This window comes from Zootoca vivipara, chromosome 3 (genome assembly GCF_963506605.1).
Source record: "Zootoca vivipara chromosome 3, rZooViv1.1, whole genome shotgun sequence".
Lineage (NCBI taxonomy): Eukaryota > Metazoa > Chordata > Lepidosauria > Squamata > Lacertidae > Zootoca > Zootoca vivipara.
The window spans coordinates 91,726,246-91,750,786 of NC_083278.1; the positions used below are offsets into that span (position 1 = coordinate 91,726,246).

The window sequence follows — 24,541 nt, forward strand, 5'->3', positions numbered from 1 at the left end:
AAAGCACAATGTGTCTTGAGTGGATTAAAATGTCAGTGAAAATTAAATATTTACCATTTCTTAAACGTGTCTTATGGTCTGTTTAGGATTAACAGTGGACTCAGAAATGAGACATGATGCCCCTTTGATGCTCCCTCTTCTCCTCTCCCCATTCCTCATTGCACACACAGCTTGACTCTTTCTGATGTGTGAAATCAGTTTTTCATTATGTCTGAATCTGGAAACCGGTTTGTCTTCTTATTTTGTAGGAAGCCCTTATTCATCATTTTCTGGTTTGCATATCATGGAATATAGGTTTAACAAACCAGGAAGTATTTTTATTTCATTAAAAGCAGCCTAGGGGAAATTGGGAAACAATTTGGATCAAGACTGCAGCACAGGAAGAGAGGGAGCTTAATCCACCAAAATTTCCCTTCTCATGTAAAATAATTGATAGCCCCTCTGTACAAAGGAATCTGGATCACAACTGATGTGTTTAGCTTGTGTTACAACTCCAGGCAGAATTCTCACTGCAACACCTCAAAAGTTGGAAATCACACCTTTTGTATAAATTATCCCAGATTTCCCACTTTCCATTTCCAGTGTCATTGCTTAACGCATATGGAAGGTTCATAAGCAAGGTAAAGCCCCAGTTAAGTAGGCATGGTGTAAGAAGCCTTAAATCCTGGTATTTTTAGTGTTCTAATTGTATTTTATTTAGCAGTATTATGACAGGTTCTTGTCCATTAGAGGAACATTCAATAATCTGAAAGAGTGATAATGAGGAATGTCCACCTAGGCCTAGCCTAGGAGGATAATGGGAAAGTGAGGAGTATCTGCTATGAACCCTTACTATTGGTTAGAATTGCAACCTAAAATAAAATAACAATAGTCATCGTAGCACATCAGTGACACAGACGCAGCATTGCCCATGCCCCAGCTTCGTTACAGATGACTATGGTTTGAAATGAAGGTCGCAGATTTTGCCCTTTCGGGCACCAGCTTCTGAAGAGGCTGCCAATATATCCCAGCTGCCTCGAGGCTCCTTGACAGCCCCCAAACCCGCCACGTGTGCCCTCGACAGGGCCGCTGTACACGGCTGCGTGACGAGTAGCCACACGCGATTCCGAACCCGCGCCTGCCACATAACGCGTGAAGAGCAATCGCGTGAAGCTCCTACGGCCGCCCCTCGACCTTTTCTGAGGGGTGGGGGGTGGGAAGCCGCGGCTGACAAGGCGAGAAGGGATTTACGGCTTGGGGAAACGCGCTCGAGAATTACGGGGTTGTGGGCGGGGAAGAGCCTCTCGGCCTCCTCCGGGGAGGAAGACGCGCAGGCGTCAGGCCTTGTGACCAGCCGGGAGCCGAAGCAGGAGGCGGCGCTGCTGCCTCTACTCGAGAGGCGTGAGCAGAGCTGGGAAAGGGGAGGGCCGCGTCTTCAGCCTCGCTGCGAGTTGCCGCTCTCCTGCCCGGTCCTTTCTGCCTGCTGCTGCTGCCGCCGGAATGGCGCTGAGCTTGACGGTGAACCCCTCGGACGTCCCTCTCGGTAAGTAAGCCCTACACGGGATTTGGATACGGGAGGAGGCCAGTGGGCAGCCCCTCCGGTGGAGCCGGGCGTGTGGCTGCCATGTTGCGTCAGGCGGTGTCGGCGGCGGCTTCTCGCCCGTCCATTCATCCTCCCGCTCGCTCGCCTGGCAGCGGAGACGTTTCCAAAGCCAAGGGCAGAGCGAGACGCGCCTCGCCGCATCCCCCCCCCCTCTCTGGGCCGAGGGAGGCGAAAGGGGACGGAGGGCAGAGGGGGGGGGCAAGGAGGGAGAAAAGGCTTGAGATGCTGGGAAGAGGCCGGCAAGGGCAGGCAGATGTGAAACTGTGGGAATTCGAGAGCCAAATACCCAATCTGGAGTAATAACCATGCATGTGGAGACAGGACATACCCGTAATCCACCTGCCAAAAGGGAATTTGTAGTTGTCAGCTGCATTATATTAAATGGGCGTCTCCCTTCAACCACACATAAGCAGGCAAAGGGAGAAAGGGGGTGGGCCGAGCTCGACTGAAAGGGGCTGACACGTGGCGCCGAGCTGGACAGCTGGAGGATCTTCTAATCTGGAGTATATATAGGCCACAAGCATCGGAACATGGCCTGCCTGGGACTCCGGATTAGTGATTCCTTCACGCTCTTCACAGCCACTCCTGTTCAATAAGAATCGGGGTAATCGAGAATAATGCATGGGCACTTTTAGTGGCACCGGACTTAACGATCAGAAAAGGCACCTCACTCCTTCACTGTAGATCCTTACAGTCTTATACGAGGCAAAACCAAACCCAGGGAGTTGGTCCATGTAGTGCAAGAGAGAGAAAAAAAGTAAATTCTGAGCATCTCTAGTATATGAAATTCTATAAATGTCATTTTGTTAGTGAATTGGCACTGCTTTTAGACATAGTGGGGCGTAGCTCAGGAGGATTTTATGCTCAGTCATGGGATTTCTGTATTGTAATTATAGCTTCTCATCCTGCCTCCTGAAATAACTCCAGTGTACAGTAGTCTTAAATAATGTGCACTTGCCTGCAATAACGCTCCTTAATAATACTGCAAGTTCAGCATATTAAATATTGTACCATAAATATTGTTCTACTTAACATAAGTTAAAACATTCATATTTTGTTGTGCAACTTGATCCTAATGCTCTTGCTTACTGAGAAGTAAGCCCCACTGAAATAAATAGGCTTACTTGCAAGCAAATGTGCTTATGCTATGGACATAATGCAGGAAGATGTTCATCCAGAAAGAATGTTTGTGTGTTCCTTTCTCTTTGTCCCTCTTTTTTAAAAAAACCAAAACCAAAACCAAAACCTTGACCTGAAATAATATGAATGCATGAATGCTGAGTTGGACTGAGTTAGGCTTCAAGTCTTTGAGTCTAATGTAGAAAAACACTGAGTACTGTATTTTAACAGTGTGCTCCTATGCAAGTTTGTTCAGACATTCCTCTTAATTTTACAGGACTTATACACCAAATAATTTTGCCTAAGACTATTTAGAATTTGAAATTTAATCTAATGCACACTTATTTAGTGTATTGAAGCTAGTGGTACTTACAGAAGTGTCAAAACTGCACAATAACAAAATGATAAACGTAACTTAAGTGAACTTGAGGATCTTTTGTTTAGATTCACTAAGACTGTAACCAGGACTTACTGCCGAATAGACATGCATTGGATTTTTATGTTTTTTAAAATTAAGACAAATCTTGTAAATAAGCCACAAACAGTTACTAGCCTGAAATACTTGTTTTACTATCTTGCTGTGGGCTAGTAGTGACAGAGTGCATTGCCTCCTGCAGCAACCCTCTGCATTTCTAGCTGATTGTGAAGGAGGGGCTTCCCTCTGGCTGCTTGCTTGGGAGGAGCAATAGGAAACTTCATCCCTCTTCTACTCACCTGCAAGCAGTTCTTGTCACTTATAGCTGCCACGGGAGTGCTTAAAATCCAAGTATCCAAAAATTTTAGACAGATGTGACCTTAACAGCAGCCCTTGGAAGTTTAGAACTGTTAGTGTGTATTCCAGACAAACTGAAAAACTGTTTTAGGTTTAGGTTTCACCTGCTCCTATTGAAATCAGCAGGGCTTAAAGGTGAAGATTTGTTTGGATCATGCATTTAGTATAGTGTTATGGTGCAGCACTTTGAATTTTGAGATAGTGCTGGTTAGTGAATTTACAGCCATTCCCTACTGAGGTCATTACTGTAAACTAGTCAAGGCTTTCCCCCTTCTCTTCAAACCTAATTGCTGCCAGGAAAAATAGCCAACAGGAATAAACTGATTTCTTTCCTAAGTGTATCGGTATTCAAGTGATGAGGGAAGTGTTGAGTTTAATCTCAATCCCTTCCAAAAATATGATTATGAAATATTTCCTCTTTTAATCAACAAATATGGTATTTTAGGAGCCTTGCTTACTGCAGAACATGTGAAGGATCATGTTAACATTTCAGTTGAAGAAGGCAAAGAGAACATCCTACGGGTATCTGAGTAAGTGCCTTGTATCTTTGCCATTAGTGCTTTTAAAAGTCAATTTATATATTTATGCTGTTAAGTGGAGGGCAGAAGACAGGGTAATATAATTTAATGGTTGCTTGTGGGATGAATATTTAGCCATCTCACTTCTTTGCTTCTGTTTAACCTCTATCTTTTGTATTATAAAGCCATTATATGTATTTGTATATATTCACATACTGCACTTTTTATTGCTACTTTTTATTTTTATGTAAAAGACACTTTCTTACACTTTTGGCGAGCTTCTTCAGTTCTTCGTTGAACTGAGTTTGGAGTGGTATTACTGTATTAATGAAATTAATTTAGGAATTCTCCTGTTTGTAATTTTTTTTGTTTTTGCTATCTTTATTAGGCTTAGAATCTATTTTTTATCTGTTTTAGCACCTGACAACTAAAATGTAAACTAATTGATTTAAATCAGATGTGTAATTTGTATTTCACTTCCCATCTTCTCCCTTCCTCCCCCAAACAATATGTCATTGTAATTGGTTATCTCAATTTAGTTTGGTAAACATACTGGCTGTTTCACCACTCTTTATCCCTTCTTCATATTCAAAGTGAAGGGGCTGACACTGGTTCGCTCATTTCTATGAGCTAGTTATGAATAATGTAGATGCAGGGGCAGCTTCCCCATCAAGAAGCATGGACCAGAGATGAGCAACACCTGCCTCTCTTCATTCCAAGTAGAAAAATGCTAGTATTTAAGTTCAGAATAATAAAAATTAAGATTGCCCTGAGCGTATATATATATAGTATATATATATAATATATATATATATATATTAGTTGATTGAACACCATCAAACTTCCTATGGTTTTTCTCCTCAAGTAACAAGAATTAGAGTAGTGCAGCAAATTATAAAAGTCTAAAAGGGGACAGGCACTTAATTGATTTTCTTTATTATTTGGTAGAATGCCCATTAGTTCATTTAAAATAACTTGCTATGCTGCTTTTATGATCCATCCTAATGCAATTCTATTTCAGTCTGGAGAAGCTCATGCAAAGTTCTTTCTCCCCCCCCTTTTAAATAGTCAGGTTACATTTACAGATGTGAATTCCATAGCTCGCTATCTGGCTAGAATTGCCACATCTGCTGGATTATATGGCTCTAATTTGCTGGAACATACTGAGGTATGAATCAGTTGCTTATATTTGAGATTGCCTATTGATTATTCCCCCTGCTATTTGATTAATACCTTAAATGTTGCAGAGTGTTATTAATTGAATGATGTGTAGGCTGTGTACTTCAGTTCTTTTAATATTTTCCTAACGGCAATGGGTGGTAATCAACTAAGTTTTAGTTCAAAGTAATCCCACTTAAATTAGTGAACTGCATTGCATGTTTGGTGCGGCTGCCCTTGAAAATGATGCAAAATGTGGTGCCTTGACTCCTTCTTGGAACAGGATATCACCAACATATTACTCCACCGTTGAAAGAATTTCACTAGCTGTTAATTACCTACTAGGAAAAGCTCAATGTGTGCTGGTTTTAGTGTGGGAGGCATAGTACCCACTATGGGGGACTGGTCTTGCTTCTTCTGGGGTAGTTTCTCCACCCTTGGTCCCTATCCTGCACTCAGTTCTCCCATGTGGTTCCTAGAAGCTGTCAGGATGTGACAGCAGCCACACCCCAGGAATGGCTTCAACTGGCTGGCTAAACCAGATGAGAGTAGCCAATGAGTCTCAAACCCTAAGTGAGTTAGGGACCTTCCCTGACTGCGAAGATAGGCTCCAGCAGACTGAGTGGCTGAGACCAATAGTTGGTTTTCAGTAGATCTACTGTATATTGAGTAAAACTGAGTAAAAAAGCAACACTTTTATATAACTTGTTACATAATATTTAAGCAAAAACAACTCCCTTCTTTTCCAAAGATTGACCATTGGATGGAGTTCAGCACCACAAAGTTGTCTTCTTCCACCAGTTTTGCTTCGGCAATTCAAGAGCTCAATAACTGCCTTTCTCTGAGAACTTATTTGGTTGGGAACTCTTTGAGTCTTGCAGATTTCAGTGTCTGGGCAACACTAAAAGGTAAATAATATAGAAAATGTGTTAAAATTGCAGTACCTTGATAACTACTCATTTATGCATTGCATTCACCAAAGTGTTAATATCTTTTGAAGTTAAAATCCAAAGAATTCTCTTCTTATTTTTACATACCAGTACTAGTAAATTTAGTGAGACCAGATGTATTTCTTCTTTTTGCTGTGGGAGGTGTTCTGTAATTTTATTGTTTTAATGTAATGGCTGTTTTAAATATATTGTTTTAATTAATAGCTGCTCTGGAAGCACGTTTAGGATTGAAGAGTTAGATATAAATGTCAGATTAAATAACATATAATGTTTTGCATGAATTAAATTCTGCAGCATAATAGGTTGCATACCTCATTTTTGTTATATGAATGAAAGTAACTCTATTCATGGAAGGCTGCAACCCATGAAATCTACAGATCTGTCAGGGGTCAGCAACCTTTTTCAGCTGTGGGCCGGTCCACCGTCCCTCAGACTATATTTTTTTCGGGAAAAGATGAACGAATTCCTATGCCCCACAAATAACTCAGAGATGCATTTTAAATAAAAGCACACATTCTACTCATGTAAAAACACCAAGCAGGCCCCACAAATAACCCAGAGATGCATTTTAAATAAAAGGACACATTCTACTCATGTAAAAACATGCTGATTCCTGGACCGCCCACGGGCCGGATTGAGAAGGCGATTGGGCCGCATCTGGCCCACGGGCCTTAGGTTGCCTACCCCTGTGTTACATTATTGTTTAAACAGCTTTTCCAACTGTGTTTTTACTATTTTTGCCAGTGAATTATTTTGTAATGTGCATATCACTTTTTCCAAAATTTCATATGTTTGAGGAGACCTGTACACCTGAACAGCTCAGTGAATGCCTCTATTCTGTGCCCTCACTAAAATTAAAGCATAGAATTTGATTTTTTTTCTAGTGGTGTGTTCTCATAGCTGAGCTTCCAATATTGATCTGTGCTGATTTTTGGTGTGAATCATGTCAGTGAGAAATCTTGCTAAACTGTCTGCTTCCTAATCTGTAATAAAACATAGCTTTCCCCCCCAATAGGCAACAATGCAGGGCAAGAGCTGTTACCTCATGGTAAAGCTCCAGTTCATGTAAAACGCTGGTACAACTTTCTTGAAACACAGCCTGTTTTCCAGTCAGTAGGTTCCAGGTGGACTGTGGGAGCTGCTATTCCAAAGACTAAAATGGTAAGCTTTTTGCTGATTAGGCATTTCTGGCTCATATTCTACCAGAGTTCTGTCATCTAGCTAAGGGTAGATGTAAATGATTTTATCTGCAAAGTGCTGAGCAGAAAAGGTCACAATGGGCTGCTGCACATCTGAGACGCAAAAGATCTGAATCAGCAGTGTTGTTAGCCCAGTTTTCAAAAGAAGAATGGGAGGAAATTAAATGCTTGCTCATTACTTTGTGACTTTTCGGTTGGTCCTTATAAAAGGTATCGCACCACTGTTGCTTTTAGATTTTTTTCTAGTAGACCAGCACAGCTAACAGCAGTTGTTATCTTTCTATGCAATCTAGCCTATATTGGATGTAGTGCTCAAAGTACAATAAAAAGCAAGTTAAAGAAACAAGCATATTCAGTTTAGAATTGAACTGTTAAGATGCAAGCTTTAACTGATATAGTGGTGCCACTCTAACAACCTTGTCATGTTTCAGCTTAGGGATTTGCTCACAGTAGCAATCAGTGGGACAGGACAGGGACACTTATCTGACCTCCTGTCACTGACTTCACTGTGCTTGCTGGGATGGGTAGGGAGGTCAGCATGGTGCAAACTCACCAGCAGGAGCTCTGGATTGACTTCTTTGCTGCATTTGCACTGCGCCAACCTTTCTGCTGCCTCACCCCTGGTAAGTGCAGTGTTGTAATGGGAGGTCAGATAATCACCACTACTTCTCCCTGCTGCCCACTGCTGTCTGTTCAGTAACAGAAAGATAATACTGGAAAGTTCTAGATCAGGGGTCAGCAAACCTTTTCAGCAGGGGGCTGGTCCACTGTCCCTCAGACCTTGTGGGGGGCCGGACTATATTTTGGGAAAAAAGAACGAATTCCTATGCCCCACAAATAACCCAGAGATGCATTTTAAATAAAATGACACATTCTACTCATGTAAAAACATGCTAATTCCCGGACCGTCCGCAGGCCAGATTTAGAAGGCGATTGGCCCCCGGGCCTTAGTTTGTTCTAGATGCTGGGGGCACAAGGGTAGGGGGGAAAGAGCTGCCAGGGAAATGAGGTGGCAGAAAAATCCTCTTCTGCCAGCCGCCTTTTCTCTGGATCCAGCCCATGTGCTGGATGTGTTAAAAGAGCCCATCTCAGATAATTATTTAGTCGCTCAGTTGTTACTGCTAACTTAGTTTTCATAATAAAAGTCTCTGTGTTTCTTTGCTCAGTTTGTGATTTAATAATTTCATTCATTGTTTTAATTTTAAGGCAGCAGAGAAGAAGCAAGATGTTGGGAAATTTGTTGAACTCCCTGGAGCAGAGATGGGAAAAGTCATTGTTAGATTTCCTCCTGAGGCAAGTGGGTAAGTTGACATTTGTAAGTTGGTATGTGTAAGGGCTTTTAAACCCACACTCATTTCGCAGTGTGAAAAATAGAGAATGGATTTTCTCTTGTAATTTTCATAAGGAAAGGAGAATTTTAAAACTATGTTACTTTAAAATTACTTTTGTATGAAACTACTTATCTTTAAATGCCCTTCTCATGTAACTGAAAATGTATGTGCCAAACATGAAGGAAAGTAAAGTATATTTTGAAACAGGTAGGTGTTGGTCTGACGTAGTCGAAACAAAATGAAAAAAATCTTTCCAGCAGCACCTTAGAGACCAACTAAGTTTGCCATTGGTATGAACTTTCCTGTGCATGCACACAAAATCTGAAGAAGTGTGAATGCACACAAAAGCTCATACCAATGACAAACTTAGTTCGTCTCTAAGGTGCTGCTGGAAGGAATTTTTTTATATTTTGAAAGTTAGATTCCCCGTCTCATTCTGTCCTGGTGAGGGGGGGACCCTCAATGTCCTGCAAGATTTCTGTTAGCTCACATTTCTCTTAATTAGAAAACGTAAAGATTCACAATATTTGTGTTTTATCTGTGAAAATTTTAGCTTACATAGGCCTGTATCCAAAGAACTGTGAGTGGAGCTCCACTTAGGCACCAGGACTTTCCTTTCCCTGCTTCCTTCCTACTGGAGTCTCTTGCACTTTTTTGAGCTTTTTTGTGGTGATGATCAGGCTATAGAAAAGTTTTTGCCAACTCAGTTATTGAGTATTGTGGTAGGCATTTGTCTTGAAAGTGATATAAAATGTACTTTAAAAAAATGAGTGGTGATGTGTGCAGGTACAATACCTAAGCCATTGACTTGAAACATTAACTTTGGCTTAGGTAAGTCCAAAAACAATTGGATTCTCTTCTCAAGAGGCTATAAAGTTATGACTGAAAGAAAAAGCTTTAAGTTGTTTTTTATGTTAAACAAAACATACTTTACAGTGACAATTAAAAGAGGGAAATACTAATATTTTGCCTCTTCCTTTGGTGTGCTCTATTTTTCACTTTTATCCAACATTTTCTTCTTCTTGACATTATTTTCTGTCTAGATACTTGCATATTGGTCATGCAAAAGCTGCTCTGTTGAATCAGCACTACCAGGTCAACTTCAAGGGTAAACTGATCATGAGGTTTGATGATACAAATCCAGAAAAAGAAAAAGAAGATTTTGAAAAGGTATCTTTTCATAATGATATCTCATTATGGGTCTCTGATTGTTTGATTTCTGTACAGTTCTGTTTGTTAACTGTAGAGTGGGTGGGGACACCTCACAATAACACAAAGGATATCATTCACACAGGTGCTTTATTAATAGCCTGGGGCTGAGCTAAGCCTTTCCCACCCAAACGTTGTCCTTGCTTTTCAGCAGACTGTTAGCTGTTTGGCCTCACCCCTGTGCTTCTAGGCTTTCAGAAGTTACCTTGGGTGAGGTGGGATGAAACAACAAAGAGCTCATTGCACTGGAATAAAATATGAACAAAGCTGGAAAAGAACTCTTCCTTACGGATTTATTTGATTTACAGTGCTAACTATGAAAAAAAACATTAGTACAGAGCCTGATTCATTGTGAAGCTGGGCTTCTAAAAATGTTTTTTAAAAGACCACATTGATAGCAAATGAACCTCTCATTGACTTACCACAATATAAATGTGTTAAAAGCGCTAAAAAGCCAAGTGGCCTTGCTATAATTGCACTGAGGGTCTTGTTGTTCACTTTGATGGCTCTGGTTCCCACCTAAGATGACCTGTTCAGAAGGAAACAGTGGTTAATGGTATCGGAAGGTACCAAGAGGTTGAAATTGCCAGTGAGATCTGGGATATCCTCATGCACAATACAGAAATGCAAAAATTATTATTCTTTGGATAAATAAAGCATTTACAAAAAACTAAATTGACATAGTAAGATATCAAAATTCTTTTGTGGAGCTCTTTAAGCAACCACAAATCCCCAAAGACCTATTGGATCAGGTGAAAATACAGATCAGGTGAAAAAGGCAAGCTCTGTCAGTGAGAAGACTTAATACTAGGATTTTTGTATATCAAGTTAATCCTTTGAACATTTATATCTTCAGGTTATCTTGGAAGATGTTGCAATGCTGCACATCAAACCGGACCAATTCACCTACACTTCGGATCATTTTGAAACAATAATGAAATATGCTGAGAAGCTCATTCATGAAGGGAAGGCTTATGTGGATGATACGCCAGCAGAACAAATGAAAATGGAACGAGAGCAAAGAACAGAGTCCAAGCACAGAAATAACTGTAAGATGCTTTGTCTGGCTTCCATCTCTATTTGCTCTGTTAATTAGTTGCTTAGTAATTGTTACTATTGTTGTTGTTATCATCATCATCATCATTTATTAAATTTGAATACCACCCTTCATCCAAAGATCACAGGATAGTTCACAACATAAAAATACAAAATGAGAACCCAAAATACATAACAATAACAAATCAATAACCCCCCCTTCCCACCAACACATTTAGAAGGACATAGAATGCTAATCAGCCCAAGGCTGATTACATATGAAGATAGGTAATGAAGGCACCGGGGGAGTCTCCCTCAGGAGACCACCCACAAATGGGGAGCCACTGCAGAAAAGGCCCATTGTATTGCCACCCTCTGGACTTCTCGTGGAGGAGGCACACAAAAATGGCCCTCAAAAGATGATCTAGTTAATTTTATGCATATCTAGTTAAAATGTTATTATGTTGTAGATCTGGGAAAGACCTCTGCCTGAGATCCTGGAGAGATGCTGCCAGTCAAGAGAGACAATAGTAGCTAAATCAATCAATGGAATTTCAGATGAGAAAATGTTAAACCCTTTAGTTAAAGTCATTGCCAAAATACCTGCTAGACTAGAGTTGCTGTCAGTTTTAGCTCCGTTCTTGTTGGAGGTGTCTCACTTTTGGTAAATAATATTTCATAGTATCAGAGCTGGGTTATTAAATCTGAACTCAATTTTGCCGTTTTATAGCTGTTGAGAAGAACTTCAAAATGTGGGAGGAAATGAAAAAGGGAACGGAATATGGGCAGACCTGCTGTCTACGAGCAAAAATCGACATGAGTAGTAACAATGGATGTATGAGGGACCCAACTCTTTATCGTTGCAAAAACCAGCCACATCCACGAACAGGGAATAAGTACAAGTATGTGTTGAGAAATGGGAATTGCAATTCACTTAATGAGATTACTCACTTACAGTGAGATTAGTAGTGGGCTTCAGGCTACTGTACTCTCAGTTGCAGAATGAGAGACTCTCCCAGTCCTTCTTTCAGTGCACAGGGAAGGAAACAAATCAGATGCTGGTTCGTCATTACCTGCAAACCAGCACTCGTGGTTTGTTTCTCTCTTAACAAACCACAAGAGCTGTTTCACATGTCATGCCAAGCCATCTCCTGGTTTCTTTCCTCCACAGCATGCTGAAGGAAAGACCAGGGGAGGAGTGACGCGTGAACTTTTGAAGTGTTACCCAGCACATTGTACATTCTTGCTAAGCCATTCTTAAATTTTAGCTATGGTTTCTCATTAGGTGTGGATGGGGCCATTGAATTGATGTATTTATCTTTGGCCCTTTATCAAATTACGTTGTGTTTTCCTTTGCCTGATGCAATCCCAACAGTGCTATGAAAAACCTTTTCACAGCAGCTTCTGCCCTTGCCAGCATAGCTTTGATTAAAACCTTGAGCAGAGATAACATTTTGAGGGGATTCCATCCTACTACTACTGTGGACTGGGCATGCACTTTCCAGGGAGAATTAGAGAGCAGTTTCTTAACCCTTCCTTCCTCCTTTTAATCTCTTTCTACTCCTTCCCAAATCTGCAATGGGAAGTGAAATGGGAAAAAGCACAGGGTGGGTGGGTGTTTGCTGGGATTAGAAGCCATGGAAGATGTTAAGTATTCTTCCTTGCAGGTGGCCCCATGCTCCCCCCACATTCTTATTATCTCAGTAAAAAGGTATTTGCTGATAATAATGGGGTTCTACCCTATTAATTTTTTGCTCCAAAGAAGCTTGCTTTATGAACTAACATTTAATTTTTACAGCTGGGCTCAATCCTCTACTATCAGTGAGCTCAAAAGAAAAACGTTCCTACTTTCTCTTTCACTTTTTCATTCTGGAAAAGCAGTTCCTGGAACTAGCTCATTTCTTATAATTACTGTGGAACTAGCTCACTCACTATAACTACTGTGTTTGTGCTGTAACGTTAAAGTTTTGCTTCTGTTATATATTTAACAGAACATTACAGCACAAGCACAGTACCTATAGTGAGTACAGACATACCTTGGTTCTGGAACAGAATCCATTCCGGAAGTCTGTTTAACTTCCGAAAACATTCGAAAACCAAGGTGCGGCTTGTGATTGGCTGCAGGAACTTCCTGCACTCAATCGGAAGCCGCATCGAACGTTTGGCTTCCAAAAACATTTGCAAACTGGAACACTTCTGGTTTTGAGGTGTTCAGGAGCCAAAAATGTTCGAGTCACAAGGTGTTTGAGAACAAAGGTACAACTGTACAGTATAGTGTTTGAGCTTGGTTTGAAGAAAGTGGAAAGCTCTTCCTCTTTCATTAACAGTAGTCACCACAACAAGCTAAATCTTTCTGTTGCTTTAGAGATTGCTTAATAAATTTATTAATAGTGTGTGCAGTGCTCAACACTTTCAATGTGCACATGAAGCTTACTTGCATTTTTTCTTATGTTTCAGTATTTATCCCACGTATGATTTTGCCTGTCCCATAGTTGACAGTATTGAAGGTGTCACTCATGCATTAAGAACAACAGAATATCATGACAGAGATGAACAGTTCTATTGGATTATTGAAGCCTTGGAAATAAGAAAACCATATATCTGGGAGTACAGCCGCTTAAACCTCAACAACACTGTATTGTCTAAAAGGAAGCTCACTTGGTTTGTCAACGAAGGGCTAGTGGATGGCTGGTATGTTAAAGGAGTTAAACTTGGTAGGAATTGCAGGTGTTTATACATGTTCACATTTGTTTTGCAATGTAATCAGTGTATAGATAATTTTTTATAAGCAGTATCTTACACTAAAAATAAGTTGGTGTGGCTTTATTTTTTTAATTTCCAAATTTACTCCAAAGAATGAAGAAATTACAGGTTTACAACTTCTAGATATTGTGTTAGTCAATATATTTTAAATACCCTCAGTCTTTTTATCCAACAACTTTTCTTAACTGTATTAGACTTTCAAACTCAGATAATCATTGTTCAGAATTATTGGCTTTAATAATAATAATAATAATAATTATAATAACAACAACAACAACAACAATTTATTCTTTATACCCCGCCCATCTGGCGGGGTTTCCCCAGCCACTCTGGACGGCTTCCAACAAAATATTAAAATACAAAAGCCCGTCAAACATTAAAAGCTTCCCTAAACAGGGCTGCCTTCAGATGTCTTCTAAAAGTCTGGTAGTTGTTTTTCTCTTTGGCATCTGGTGGGAGGGCGTTCCACAGGGCGGGTGCCACTACTGAGAAGGCCCTCTGCCTGGTTCCCTGTAACTTGGCTTCTCACAGCGAGGGAACTGCCAGAAGGCCATCGGTGCTGGACCTCAGGGTGCGGGCAGAACGATGGGGGTGGAGTTTTGTGCTCAGTTTTGTGATGAGCAATGTTTGAATATGTAGGTTCAAAGTAGGAAAAGTGTGTGGGTCTCCCCGCACTCTTCTTTTAATGTAATCTTTTCTTTTCAACTGAGGTTTCAAACTTGGGGAACAGAATGTGGCAGAAATCTACCTAATAGTAACAAAAACCATGCAAAAGGAGTGGTGGATTAATTTGCTTTTCCATGGCCACCTGCACAATTATTAGTACTACATTAACCAGGTTAACCAGATTGAGTTTTTCTTCACGTCATTTGTATACCCAAAAAATATTATTGGAAGGATGCTCATTCCATTAAAGTGTCATTGTTGCCAACTTTTTGCCGCATATCAATTAAGCAAAATGAGTAGAAATCTCCAAAAATAAGAGAGTTAAAGTCTCAAAAAGTTTGGTATGAATGTTAATAACATGCCTTAGGTAACTATGTAATTATATAAGAAATCAATGGCACAATGCATGCATTACTTATGTTTGTTGAAAAATTACTGTTACTGTTGCTTTCAGATATAGTGATACATTGTATCGTTTCCAGTAAACATTTCCAGCAAACACTCTTCTGGTCCTTAGATTGATCTGTGCTTATGTGATGCTTTCTGTTCTTGGGAAAAAGACCCAAGAATAAAGCAGATCCTATGAATTCCTCAAAATCGATATCGCAGCTTTTGCAGGATAAAAGAAAGATGTGCAGGGTGTTGGAGAGCCAAAATAAAAAGAGCATTTTAAGTATCCTCTCTTCCAAGTTTATTCAACCCTATACATAGGCTTTTTGAAATTGTCACAAGTTTTGCATTGTTAAATTAAGCAGAAATTCTTTTCTATTAGGGATGACCCAAGATTCCCAACTGTGCGTGGTGTCCTAAGAAGAGGCATGACAGTTGAAGGACTGAAGCAGTTTATTGCTGCACAGGTAGGTGGTTGCATTTCTACTCTCCCTTCAGCTGGAGTCTCTTTGTAGATCTAGTTATTTTATAGACAATTCCTTCTTTCAAGAACACCAGGAAAGTCTTCCTCTTGTGACTTGGATTGTGCAGTTGTCCAATCCATGGGTAGCCTTTTACATGTTATTGGGCTATAGCTCCCATAGAACTACCAATCTTACTGTGAAACATGGACCACTCATTCTCTGAGATACTCTATCAGGGACCATAGGATTATAATTTAAAGAAGTTGATACAGCATATTAACATTTGCAAAATAACATCAATACATCAAATAACTATAGCATGTTCAACATCTAACTGGACAATTGATCCATCTTTAATTTACCCTCAGACTTATACCTGAAACTTTTAAGAAAGCATAGTGTGTTAAAGAAGATCACCCCTATATTGCAACAAAAAAGATTGATTATTGATGGATTCCTCCCACCCTCACCCCCAGCAAGACACTTATTTCTAGTCCTGAGGAAGGATGTTTATTTTTGTAAAGAACTAATGTTGTGGAAGAGAATGGTCAAAGTAAATAAGGTGTAATTCAAAATGCAATAACAAATACACAATCAAGATTTATGGCCTTTCTTTCTCCTATCCCCCTCTTCCCGTTATATTTTACAGGGCTCCTCTCGATCAGTTGTAAACATGGAGTGGGATAAAATATGGTCATTTAACAAAAAGGTACATGCTCCTCCCTTTTGATCTGATGACATTTCTGATTGACACCTGCTCTCTTGTGCTGGTTGTGAACCCAGCATTCTTTGGAATGCTCTTCAAAGACTAGCGAATGCAGTATGTTGCATCACCTTGCTCCTCATCTTCAGGAAAATGGAATGTCCCCTCTTGCTAACCAGGGCTAACACTAATCTTGCTGACTTTTGCCAATCTGATACTGAATTGTTGTTCTTGAATTGTGTGGGAGATAATGATATTTTGCTAATATAAACTCTGATGAAAATTCTGCATTTCATTTTTCTGCTTTCAAGCTGCGAGCTATCTGTAAGAAGGTATTACTTAACGCTTTTTCTGCCTTAGCATATAGCTTACAGTATTGTAAGCATACATAGCATAAGCCATCACTGTGCAACTTCTCATAGCACAACCACGTTTGCTTACATAATGAGCTGTGTCTTTCCATCTTAAAATGCATTATTCCTGTTCAAAAGGGAAAATAATGATCTGAGCCTGAATTTCTCAACGGAGAAGAAAGTGTCACTTTTAATTTACAATGCTGGACATACTGCCTTTCTGCAGTGTACTGAAGGCGTTAACGTTTTCTCTCTCAGACAACAAGTAAAGCTCTTCTGATGTGTCTTAATTTAGCATCAAATAAGGAATACTGCATCTTGACATGGTTAGTTGCTTCTTTGGCAGCAGATGCTTGGACACTATAATAAGGCGAACTGTTTGTGTCTGTCTGCACAACTCTGGCTGTTCTTATTCTTTTAACTTGAGTCTGTATTTTTGCTTGTTTTCAAGGAGGCTTGCCCCAGAACTAAGTATTTGCTTGCCTGGCATGTGTCTTGTATTCTCCTAAAGCCCTTTTCATTTGTTCTCTTTATTTTATATGAGGGATTATCAATTGGTTCTTTTTGTTGCTGCATAGATGGACACTAGTGCATCAAACAAATTTATAAATACCATCGGCCTTAAATTTAAGTTGTTGTTCACTTCTTGGCACTGTATGCTGCCTCATGCATTCACCCTGGGGCAAGAGTGAAAGCGAAGGCATTGAATTAGTTTGTAGGACCAAGTATTGAGCTACTGAGAAAGCAAAAATAATGAGTCAGTAGCTCACTAGTGAAAAGCAATTCAAGAATACCCAAAGAACCTCTGTTTGTTAGTGCAGTCAACAAACTGCGCTGGTTAGCTGTGGGGCAGTTAAAGTTTTGCTTTTTTTGTGAAGACTGATAAGAAAATAATTTATACCTCTGCACACCTGCTAAAAAGTAACACAAGTGTTGCTGATACCTGGATCTAATCCAAAGTCAGATTATTGAATTTAGACTCCTGGGGTGCCCAGATCCAGGGTGTCAATAATTTCCTTGTGTTTCTTATTGATAGGTGAAAATAGGAGTGATGTGTGTTTCAAGTACTTCAGCTAGTTAGCATCCATATCAGTAGAGGTGTGTACGTTGTTTCACTTCAGGTACGAAACCTGTCTTAGTTAATTTTCTCCTGCAACACTATTGTACTCCTGGCCCTAGCATTTGGGAAAGCAGAATATAGGCTATTTCCTTAGAAGTCGCTGTTTTCACATGTAACCTAAAAATAAATAAATACTGCCTTCAGATTTCTCTCTCCCAGATAAGTTAGTTTTGTACATGTGTACATCATTTCTCCATTCCTTTACTAGCCTTAATACCTCCAGCTAGTACAAAGTAGCAAGGCCTTGTAAGAGAGACTGAAAAGCCTAAACCGATAAAGAAGCGAGTGCAGTAAAAGCAGAAGCAAAAATAGCTAGGAGGCAGTTCTGTTTGAGTTGTGAATAGAGTAGAAAACTATTTTGTCAGTAATGCAAGAGAGGAGAAGCTGTTCTTGAGTTCATTGCTGTGATGTTGCCTTATTATAGTGATCTAACGCTGTTGTTAGGGGCAGTCGGTGGGGTGGGGGTGGGGCATGGAGCCACCTTCCCAACAGCAGGTGTTGCTGCAGCTTGATGCGGAAGTGTGACAATGAGGCCAGGGTTGCTCAGGAGCACCAGTTGGGAGTACCAGATTGACTCTGTCGGCACACCCACACTGTCCCAACCTTACCACAGCCATGCCACCCGCTTGCTCCCGCCCCATCCTAGTAAGTAGTAGTGATACTGCTCTTGGGAGAGAGACTCCATGCCCCCTGCCCTGCCATGTGGCTGCTCCTGGCTTTTGTTGAATAATGGTGATGCCGGAAAACATACTTCACGGAAGAAATTCACAGGGGGAAAAAGTGAAATTATGGAATTGTGTCCTGTGTTCATAATGACTACGGGTGAAATCTATTGTTCTTTTAAAAACTGATCCCATGAGTTCAGCATAATTGCGCACTAAGGCTTCACTCTTACACATGTTTACTTAGAAATAAGCTACATTGAAACTCAAGTAGGGTTTCCTTTCTAGGATGCATACATTGGCTTATCCTGTAAGACTTAAGCCAACATTCGGAGTTACCTGTAATCTACACAGGTAATGCGAGTACTAGGATTTTACTTGCTTTATGCCCAGGGCTATGACATTTATTGCCCTCTAATATATATGTAAAGTTTTAGATGATTTCTAAACCAGAGGTATCTATTTTTGTGTGTGAAAGGCCATGAGAGTGTGTAACTCTTGTGGATTTTGAGTTCCTCTTTTCTTATTGACCAAAGATGCAGTAACACAAAGAATACCAGTTAATATTCCTAAATGATGCATACACTTTTTAGTTCACATAACTCTGACTCTGATTTTTTTTTTAAGAAATCTGTTCTGGGAGTACTGAATAGATGTGATTATTTTTGGTTATTCTTGGTATGTAGGTTATAGATCCTGTGGCACCTCGCTACACCGCTTTGCTGAAGAATGAAGTAGTCACAGTAAATGTTCCTGAAGCTCAAGAAGAGATGAAAGAAGTCGCCAAGCATCCAAAGGTTTGCTTGTTAGTTGTTTTGTTTTAAGAGACACTGTAACCTAGATAGTTAAAACAGAGAACTTGTGTAGTATTTCCACGTTTGCCTGAAACCATTCTTCCACACTCCCAAAATGTAACAAAGGAAAAGTAAGATTAGTTAGCTCATGGATGGCAGAGCTAATGAAAGAGTAAAATGGGGGTGCAAGGTGACGTCATGTGCTCTTGGGCACTCTGGGAAAGTTCTTGGGAGAAATTTGTTTTTATTTTAGAGTTGGGATGGACCAGGGAGAACACTATGCCAGCCCTGGAGCTTGGGGACCTTGTTGTGTTATGGCGTTGAACCTGGCCATAATGTGATGAGAATTACCTGGAGATGAATGACGTCCAGCAGGCTTCCCTGTGTTTCTCTGCTACACCTCTCACTGTGCCTCCCGGAATTAGCAGAGTCTCTTCACAGCGTGAAGTGTGTGTCTGCAGGATAATAAGGCACGGACACGGACAGTTTCAAATCTAATCTAAGAAGCTTTATTTACAGCGACAGGAACCTGGAGAGAGACCAGGCAGGGTGACTCTCCGTAGGTAACTCAAAACTGAAACTGTTCACATTACACAGCATAGTGAACACACCCCAAGGAACAGGACTGTCACTTCCTCAGAGCTGTTAACCCTGTAAGCTCTGGTACTCCTCACAGACCTATCGGCAGAGGAGGGAAATGGGAAAGTGCACCCTCCTTACATCTTTGGCCTTTCTGGCTTGAGCATAGCAGTTCTGCCTCCCCAGGCAAGTAGGATGGACCAGTCCATAGTTTGAACAATCTCATTGCAATCCAAAGAAGAATTCACATGAATGGCAAACTCTCCTGCAAAGCTCAGCATTTGTATATTCTAGGATGGATTGGTGTGTTATAATCTGTCTAAAGCAAAAACCTGCAGTGCAGCCCTAACCATGTCTACTCAGAAGTAAGTTCTATGAGTAAGTGGGGCTTATTGTCAGGCACGTGTTAGGATTGCAGCCTTAACCAAGCATCTGGGCAAGTTCTTTTCTCTCTCGTTAACATGCAGAATGCTGAGGTTGGGTTGAAGCCTGTATGGTACAGTCCCAAAGTGCTGGTTGAAGGCGCAGATGCAGAGACATTGGCAGAAGGAGAGATGGTTACGTTTATTAATTGGGGCAACATAATCGTCACCAAAATACACAAGTAAGTTTCTGGATCTTGAAACAAGCTGGGATGTTGAATTCCATCGTCGAGAATGTTATTGGGAACAGAAGTCTGGCATTTTAAACATTGAAGAAAAGTATTTAATGGATGGGGCTGTTACCACTTGCAAGCACAGTTCCGTTATCTGTCTCCCCCATCCGATTGCAACCTTCTGCACCTCCAGAAGCTGCTCTTGGGGGTTCAAGGGATTGTTAGGACATGCTGCAAGGGAGCTGCAACTGCGGGGCAGCAAGCAGAAATTGCGTAAGTTGAAGTGACATCTCACAATAGATCCAGCCAAGTGTAGCTTGACTGTTGAATGTGATGGTAGAGGCTTTAAACTTCTCTATGCAAAGCAAGTTAATCTGCATGCCACTGATATAACCTAGATACTATACCAGTCATTTATTTGCACTATTTAATCACAGTGTGTTCTGCTTCTGTGTAGGAACTCCACTGGGAAAATCACATCCATTGATGCTAAACTAAATTTGGAGAATAAGGACTACAAAAAAACTGCTAAGATCACCTGGTTGGCAGAAACTCCTCGTGCTCCTCCCATCCCTACTGTCTGTGTCAACTATGAACACTTGATTACCAAACCTGTCCTGGGCAAAGAGGAAGATTTCAAGCAGTATGTCAACAGAAATAGCAAGGTAGCTTGCAACATGTCACCTATTATTAATACATTTTAAAAATTTTCTCTCTTACTCCATGGAGCTCAGGGTGGCCTATAGTCTCCCCACTCCCTCCCCCTGGACTTTCCCCCCCTGCCACAGTAAACCTGCAAATTAGCTTAGGTTGAGTGATTGTGACTAGCCCTCAAAATCACACAGTAAGCTTTGTGGTGGAGAGAATATTTGAACTTGAGTCTTCCTTATCAAAATCTGACACTCTAGCCACTATACCAGGCATCCCCAAACTTTGGCCCTCCAGATGTTTTGGCCTACAACTCCCATGATCCCTAGCTAAGAGGACCAGTGGTCAGGGATGATGGGAGTTGTTGTCCCAAAACATCTGGAGGGCCAAAGTTTGGGGATGCCTGCACTATACCATATTGGTTGTGTACCTGCTTTTCTTCCTTTTGGATATCGGCTCTCCAAATGAGTTACCATATTGTAAATTGGGGGTTTTCAGTATTCAGCAAGATGTTTCTTTCCTCCTGGGCTAGCCTCACCCTTACAATGCACTACACTAGTTCTTAGAACATGCACTATGTTGTTCATGGGACGTAATGCTGACTTGATTTTTAACCTGTTTACAGCAAGAAGAATTGATGTTAGGCGATCCTTGCCTTAGAGACCTGAAAAAAGGAGATATAATACAGATTCAGAGAAGAGGCTTTTATATTTGTGATCAGCCATATGAGCCTATTAGGTGAGCAACTGGAAACTCATCCCTTTTGTTTATCTATTTGGAATACTCTGCCGTAGAATTAGATAAGCATCTTATGGCCATTGGAGTGTTTCATAGCACAAATTCACATATTTATACTCATATTCTAAACGTTCCTCTTTGCCAGGAGTCCATGTAGATACAAAATTAGAGGCTTGTGGAATGCATTTTGCAAAAGTATAAAGAGGAGTGCCTTTGGAGCAGAATGATTAGAAAAGTTTGTGTGTGTAGCTCTTGTGTGTCTTCTTGAACAAACTGAATGGCAAGGCAGCCTGTTCTCTGTAATATCAGGCTGTATATTCCACATCCACCCTCATTTGTTGAACCATGAACAAAATGTAAAGGTTTTATCTATCCATTATTATTATTATACTCCTAACTCCATTTTAGCATACTACTATTGCTGCACCGAATTTTCATGAGGCTTGACATTCCACCACAATAGTTGGACTTTTTTTGGTTGACAGCCATCGAACCCCTGATATGTTGGCACTGCATGGAAAAAACTAGGAAATACATCCTGCTATCCTCAGGCAACTAAGCCATTACTCTCTGGCATATCATATTGTGCTGAAAGTCACCACTCTTCAGCCTAATCCAGCTCTCAGCACTCATCGCTATGCCAGACTGGATGGAGATGGATGTTTTGGATATGCATCTAGGGGTGCATCCCACTGAAAATAGGGCAGTGCAGAGTGACAGCTGTGCATTGGAATGCAGAGGTTGACCATCTGCACTGCATTCGTTTCAGTAGGATACGCATCTCATCCACTTTGGGCCCCAGCCGCTCAACTAAGCATAATTGGGTTTGGGGCACAGGAGCATCATTCTGGTTTCCTTGGCAATGGACACATTTTTCTCCTCTTATACTGGCTTCCCATGGCACTTGGCCCTTTGTGAAATGGTGGATAACTGGGGAAAATGCTGTAAATAAGAAACCTGTTTTACCAGAGGTTCAAAAGCTTTGGAAACACCTCAGATTGGATAGTATTTGACTAGACAGATAACATTAGGAGAGCAGCAAGACTACAAACAGCAAGCAGATATTGATGCTGAAATAAACTACGAGTTTGTCCAGCTGGGGGTATTACTATTTTTACAGTTTTTATATGTGCATTTATTTTTATACATATACTTGTTCTTTTGATATTTATAAAATTACAATCAGTGTGAAAAGAACTAAATAGATCTAAGCAATACACCGTAGCACACCTTTACCTGGGAGTAAGTCCCACTGACAGGAGGGCTTGCCGATCAGAAGGTCAGCAGTTCGAATCCCCGCGACGGGGTGAGCTCCCGTTGCTCGGTCCCAGCTCCTGCCAACCTAGCAGTTCAAAAGCACGTCAAAGTGCAAGTAGATAAATAGGTACTGCTCCGTCGGGAAGGTAAACAGTGTTTCCGTGCGCTGCTCTGGTTTCACCAGAAGCAGCTTAGTCATGCTGGCCACATGACCCGGAAGCTGTACGCCGGCTTCCTCGGCCAGTAAAGCGAGATGAGCGCCGCAACCCCAGAGTTGTCCACAACGACCTAATGGTCAGGGGTCCCTTTACCTTTTAAGTCCTACTGAACCATAGGAGATTTGCCTGGCAAGTATGCATAGGATTAGGTTACATATCCCATTAACGTAGCCGGGAAATTGAGCTCACGCTTAACACTTTCTCACATTGGAATTTAGATGCTTGTATTTTAGAAGTGTCATATACACATTTTCTATATTATGCCAATCAATGGGAGATAATCGTGGGGAAAAAACCATTTGATGTAATCTTTGTAGCCCATACAGCTGTAAAGAAGCTCCATGCATTTTGATTTATATCCCTGATGGGCATACAAAAGAAATGCCAACATCTGGATCTAAGGAGAAAACCAAGGCAGAAACAGCAAAGAAAGAGGTAAGAAAACCTAGTATATTTTGATTGTTAGTAAGAAGGATGTTTGGGATGCCTGGCATAACTGTAGAACAGGTGTAGAATGGAGGAAACCTGGCTTGACAGCAGCACATATAAAAAGAACTCCACGATTATAGTCTTATCATATAAATCATCATCATCAGAAACTGAACATGAGTGAGCAATCTTACCTGACTGCAAAAAAGACTGATGCAGTTTTACACTGCTTTAATAGAAGCATGGTTTCCAAGTCATGAGAAGTAACACTTCCTCTTTATTCCGTGCTGGTCTCAGCTCATCTGGAGTACCGTGTCCAGTGCTGACCCCCACCCTTGAAGAAGGATATAGACAAATTGGGATGGGTTCAGATGAGGGCAGTGAAGATGGTCAAGTGTTTGGAAAACTACACTGCTATAAAAGTGTTCCAGGTTTTAAACAGCACAGAACTAGTAATCAGACTTGGGTAACATTTATGCTAACCAAAGTTGATTCATTAAAGTATACTATTTTAGTTATTTTCAGTTGTATCCCCCTTTGCAAACATTCAATGCTATCCTGTTCTGGGCGGGTGGAGGATGAAAGAGACATTTGTAGTATCCCTTTGCATATCGAAGTGCCCTGACCAAATTTGCTGAGGTACTACTTGAAACAGCAAGATTTCATCAGTACTGTTCTAATTGTCTTCCATCCAGTTTGAGTCATTGTAAAAAACATGTATTTATTCTTCTTTTCCAAGGCTAGTACTGCGCCGAAAGGACAATCTGCCCCACTTGTGGCTGATGCTTCTCATGCTACAGCCCCTGCTGCAGTCCAAGACCACTTGGCTCTTTACAGCAAGGTGTCTGCCCAAGGAGATGCAGTTCGAGAATTGAAATCAAAGAAAGCAGCAAAGGAAGAAGTTGATGCTGCCGTGAAACAGCTGCTAGCCTTGAAAGCAGAATACAAGGAGAAGACGGGTCAAGACTACAAGCCTGGGAATCCTCCAGTCGCTGTAGTTCAGGCCCAGCCTTCCAAGTGTGAGGCCGCCACTGCCACCCATCTAGACAGCAAGTCTCTTTATGATAAAGTAGCTGAGCAAGGGGAAGTGGTTCGAAAGCTAAAAGCAGAAAAAGTACCCAAGGTTAGTGTTTGAAGAATAAGCCTGGATAAGAAGGAATTGAGAAGTGGTGGTTGCAACCTTTTATCAGATGGATGATAGATCTGGCTTTTCTGTTATTTATAAAAGTAGATAGACAAAGAAGAACTCCTTGGGCAGGACTACCACTAACCTTAAGAGAACAGGAGAA

The 24,541-nt window shown here is 40.9% G+C and overlaps 1 protein-coding gene across 2 annotated transcripts in view; it reads left to right on the forward strand.

Annotated features, from left to right (window-relative positions):
- The first annotated feature begins 958 nt into the window (after positions 1 to 958).
- Positions 959 to 24,541, forward strand: part of EPRS1 (glutamyl-prolyl-tRNA synthetase 1) — a 39,837-nt gene continuing 16,254 nt past the window's right edge. Inside the window, exons 1-18 of one of the 2 annotated variants that reach the window (XM_035111361.2) lie at positions 959 to 1,522; positions 3,919 to 4,003; positions 5,060 to 5,159; positions 5,901 to 6,057; positions 7,115 to 7,260; positions 8,505 to 8,599; positions 9,673 to 9,799; positions 10,695 to 10,887; positions 11,604 to 11,775; positions 13,331 to 13,564; positions 15,075 to 15,159; positions 15,806 to 15,865; positions 18,681 to 18,791; positions 19,835 to 19,971; positions 20,420 to 20,627; positions 21,236 to 21,348; positions 23,141 to 23,258; positions 23,992 to 24,375. In XM_035111361.2, the coding sequence (XP_034967252.1) occupies positions 1,480 to 1,522; positions 3,919 to 4,003; positions 5,060 to 5,159; positions 5,901 to 6,057; positions 7,115 to 7,260; positions 8,505 to 8,599; positions 9,673 to 9,799; positions 10,695 to 10,887; positions 11,604 to 11,775; positions 13,331 to 13,564; positions 15,075 to 15,159; positions 15,806 to 15,865; positions 18,681 to 18,791; positions 19,835 to 19,971; positions 20,420 to 20,627; positions 21,236 to 21,348; positions 23,141 to 23,258; positions 23,992 to 24,375 (2,568 nt within the window). In that variant the 5' untranslated portion in view covers positions 959 to 1,479. The remainder of the gene's footprint in view (positions 1,523 to 3,918; positions 4,004 to 5,059; positions 5,160 to 5,900; positions 6,058 to 7,114; positions 7,261 to 8,504; positions 8,600 to 9,672; positions 9,800 to 10,694; positions 10,888 to 11,603; positions 11,776 to 13,330; positions 13,565 to 15,074; positions 15,160 to 15,805; positions 15,866 to 18,680; positions 18,792 to 19,834; positions 19,972 to 20,419; positions 20,628 to 21,235; positions 21,349 to 23,140; positions 23,259 to 23,991; positions 24,376 to 24,541) is intronic. The other variant, XM_035111363.2, reaches the window with a different exon arrangement.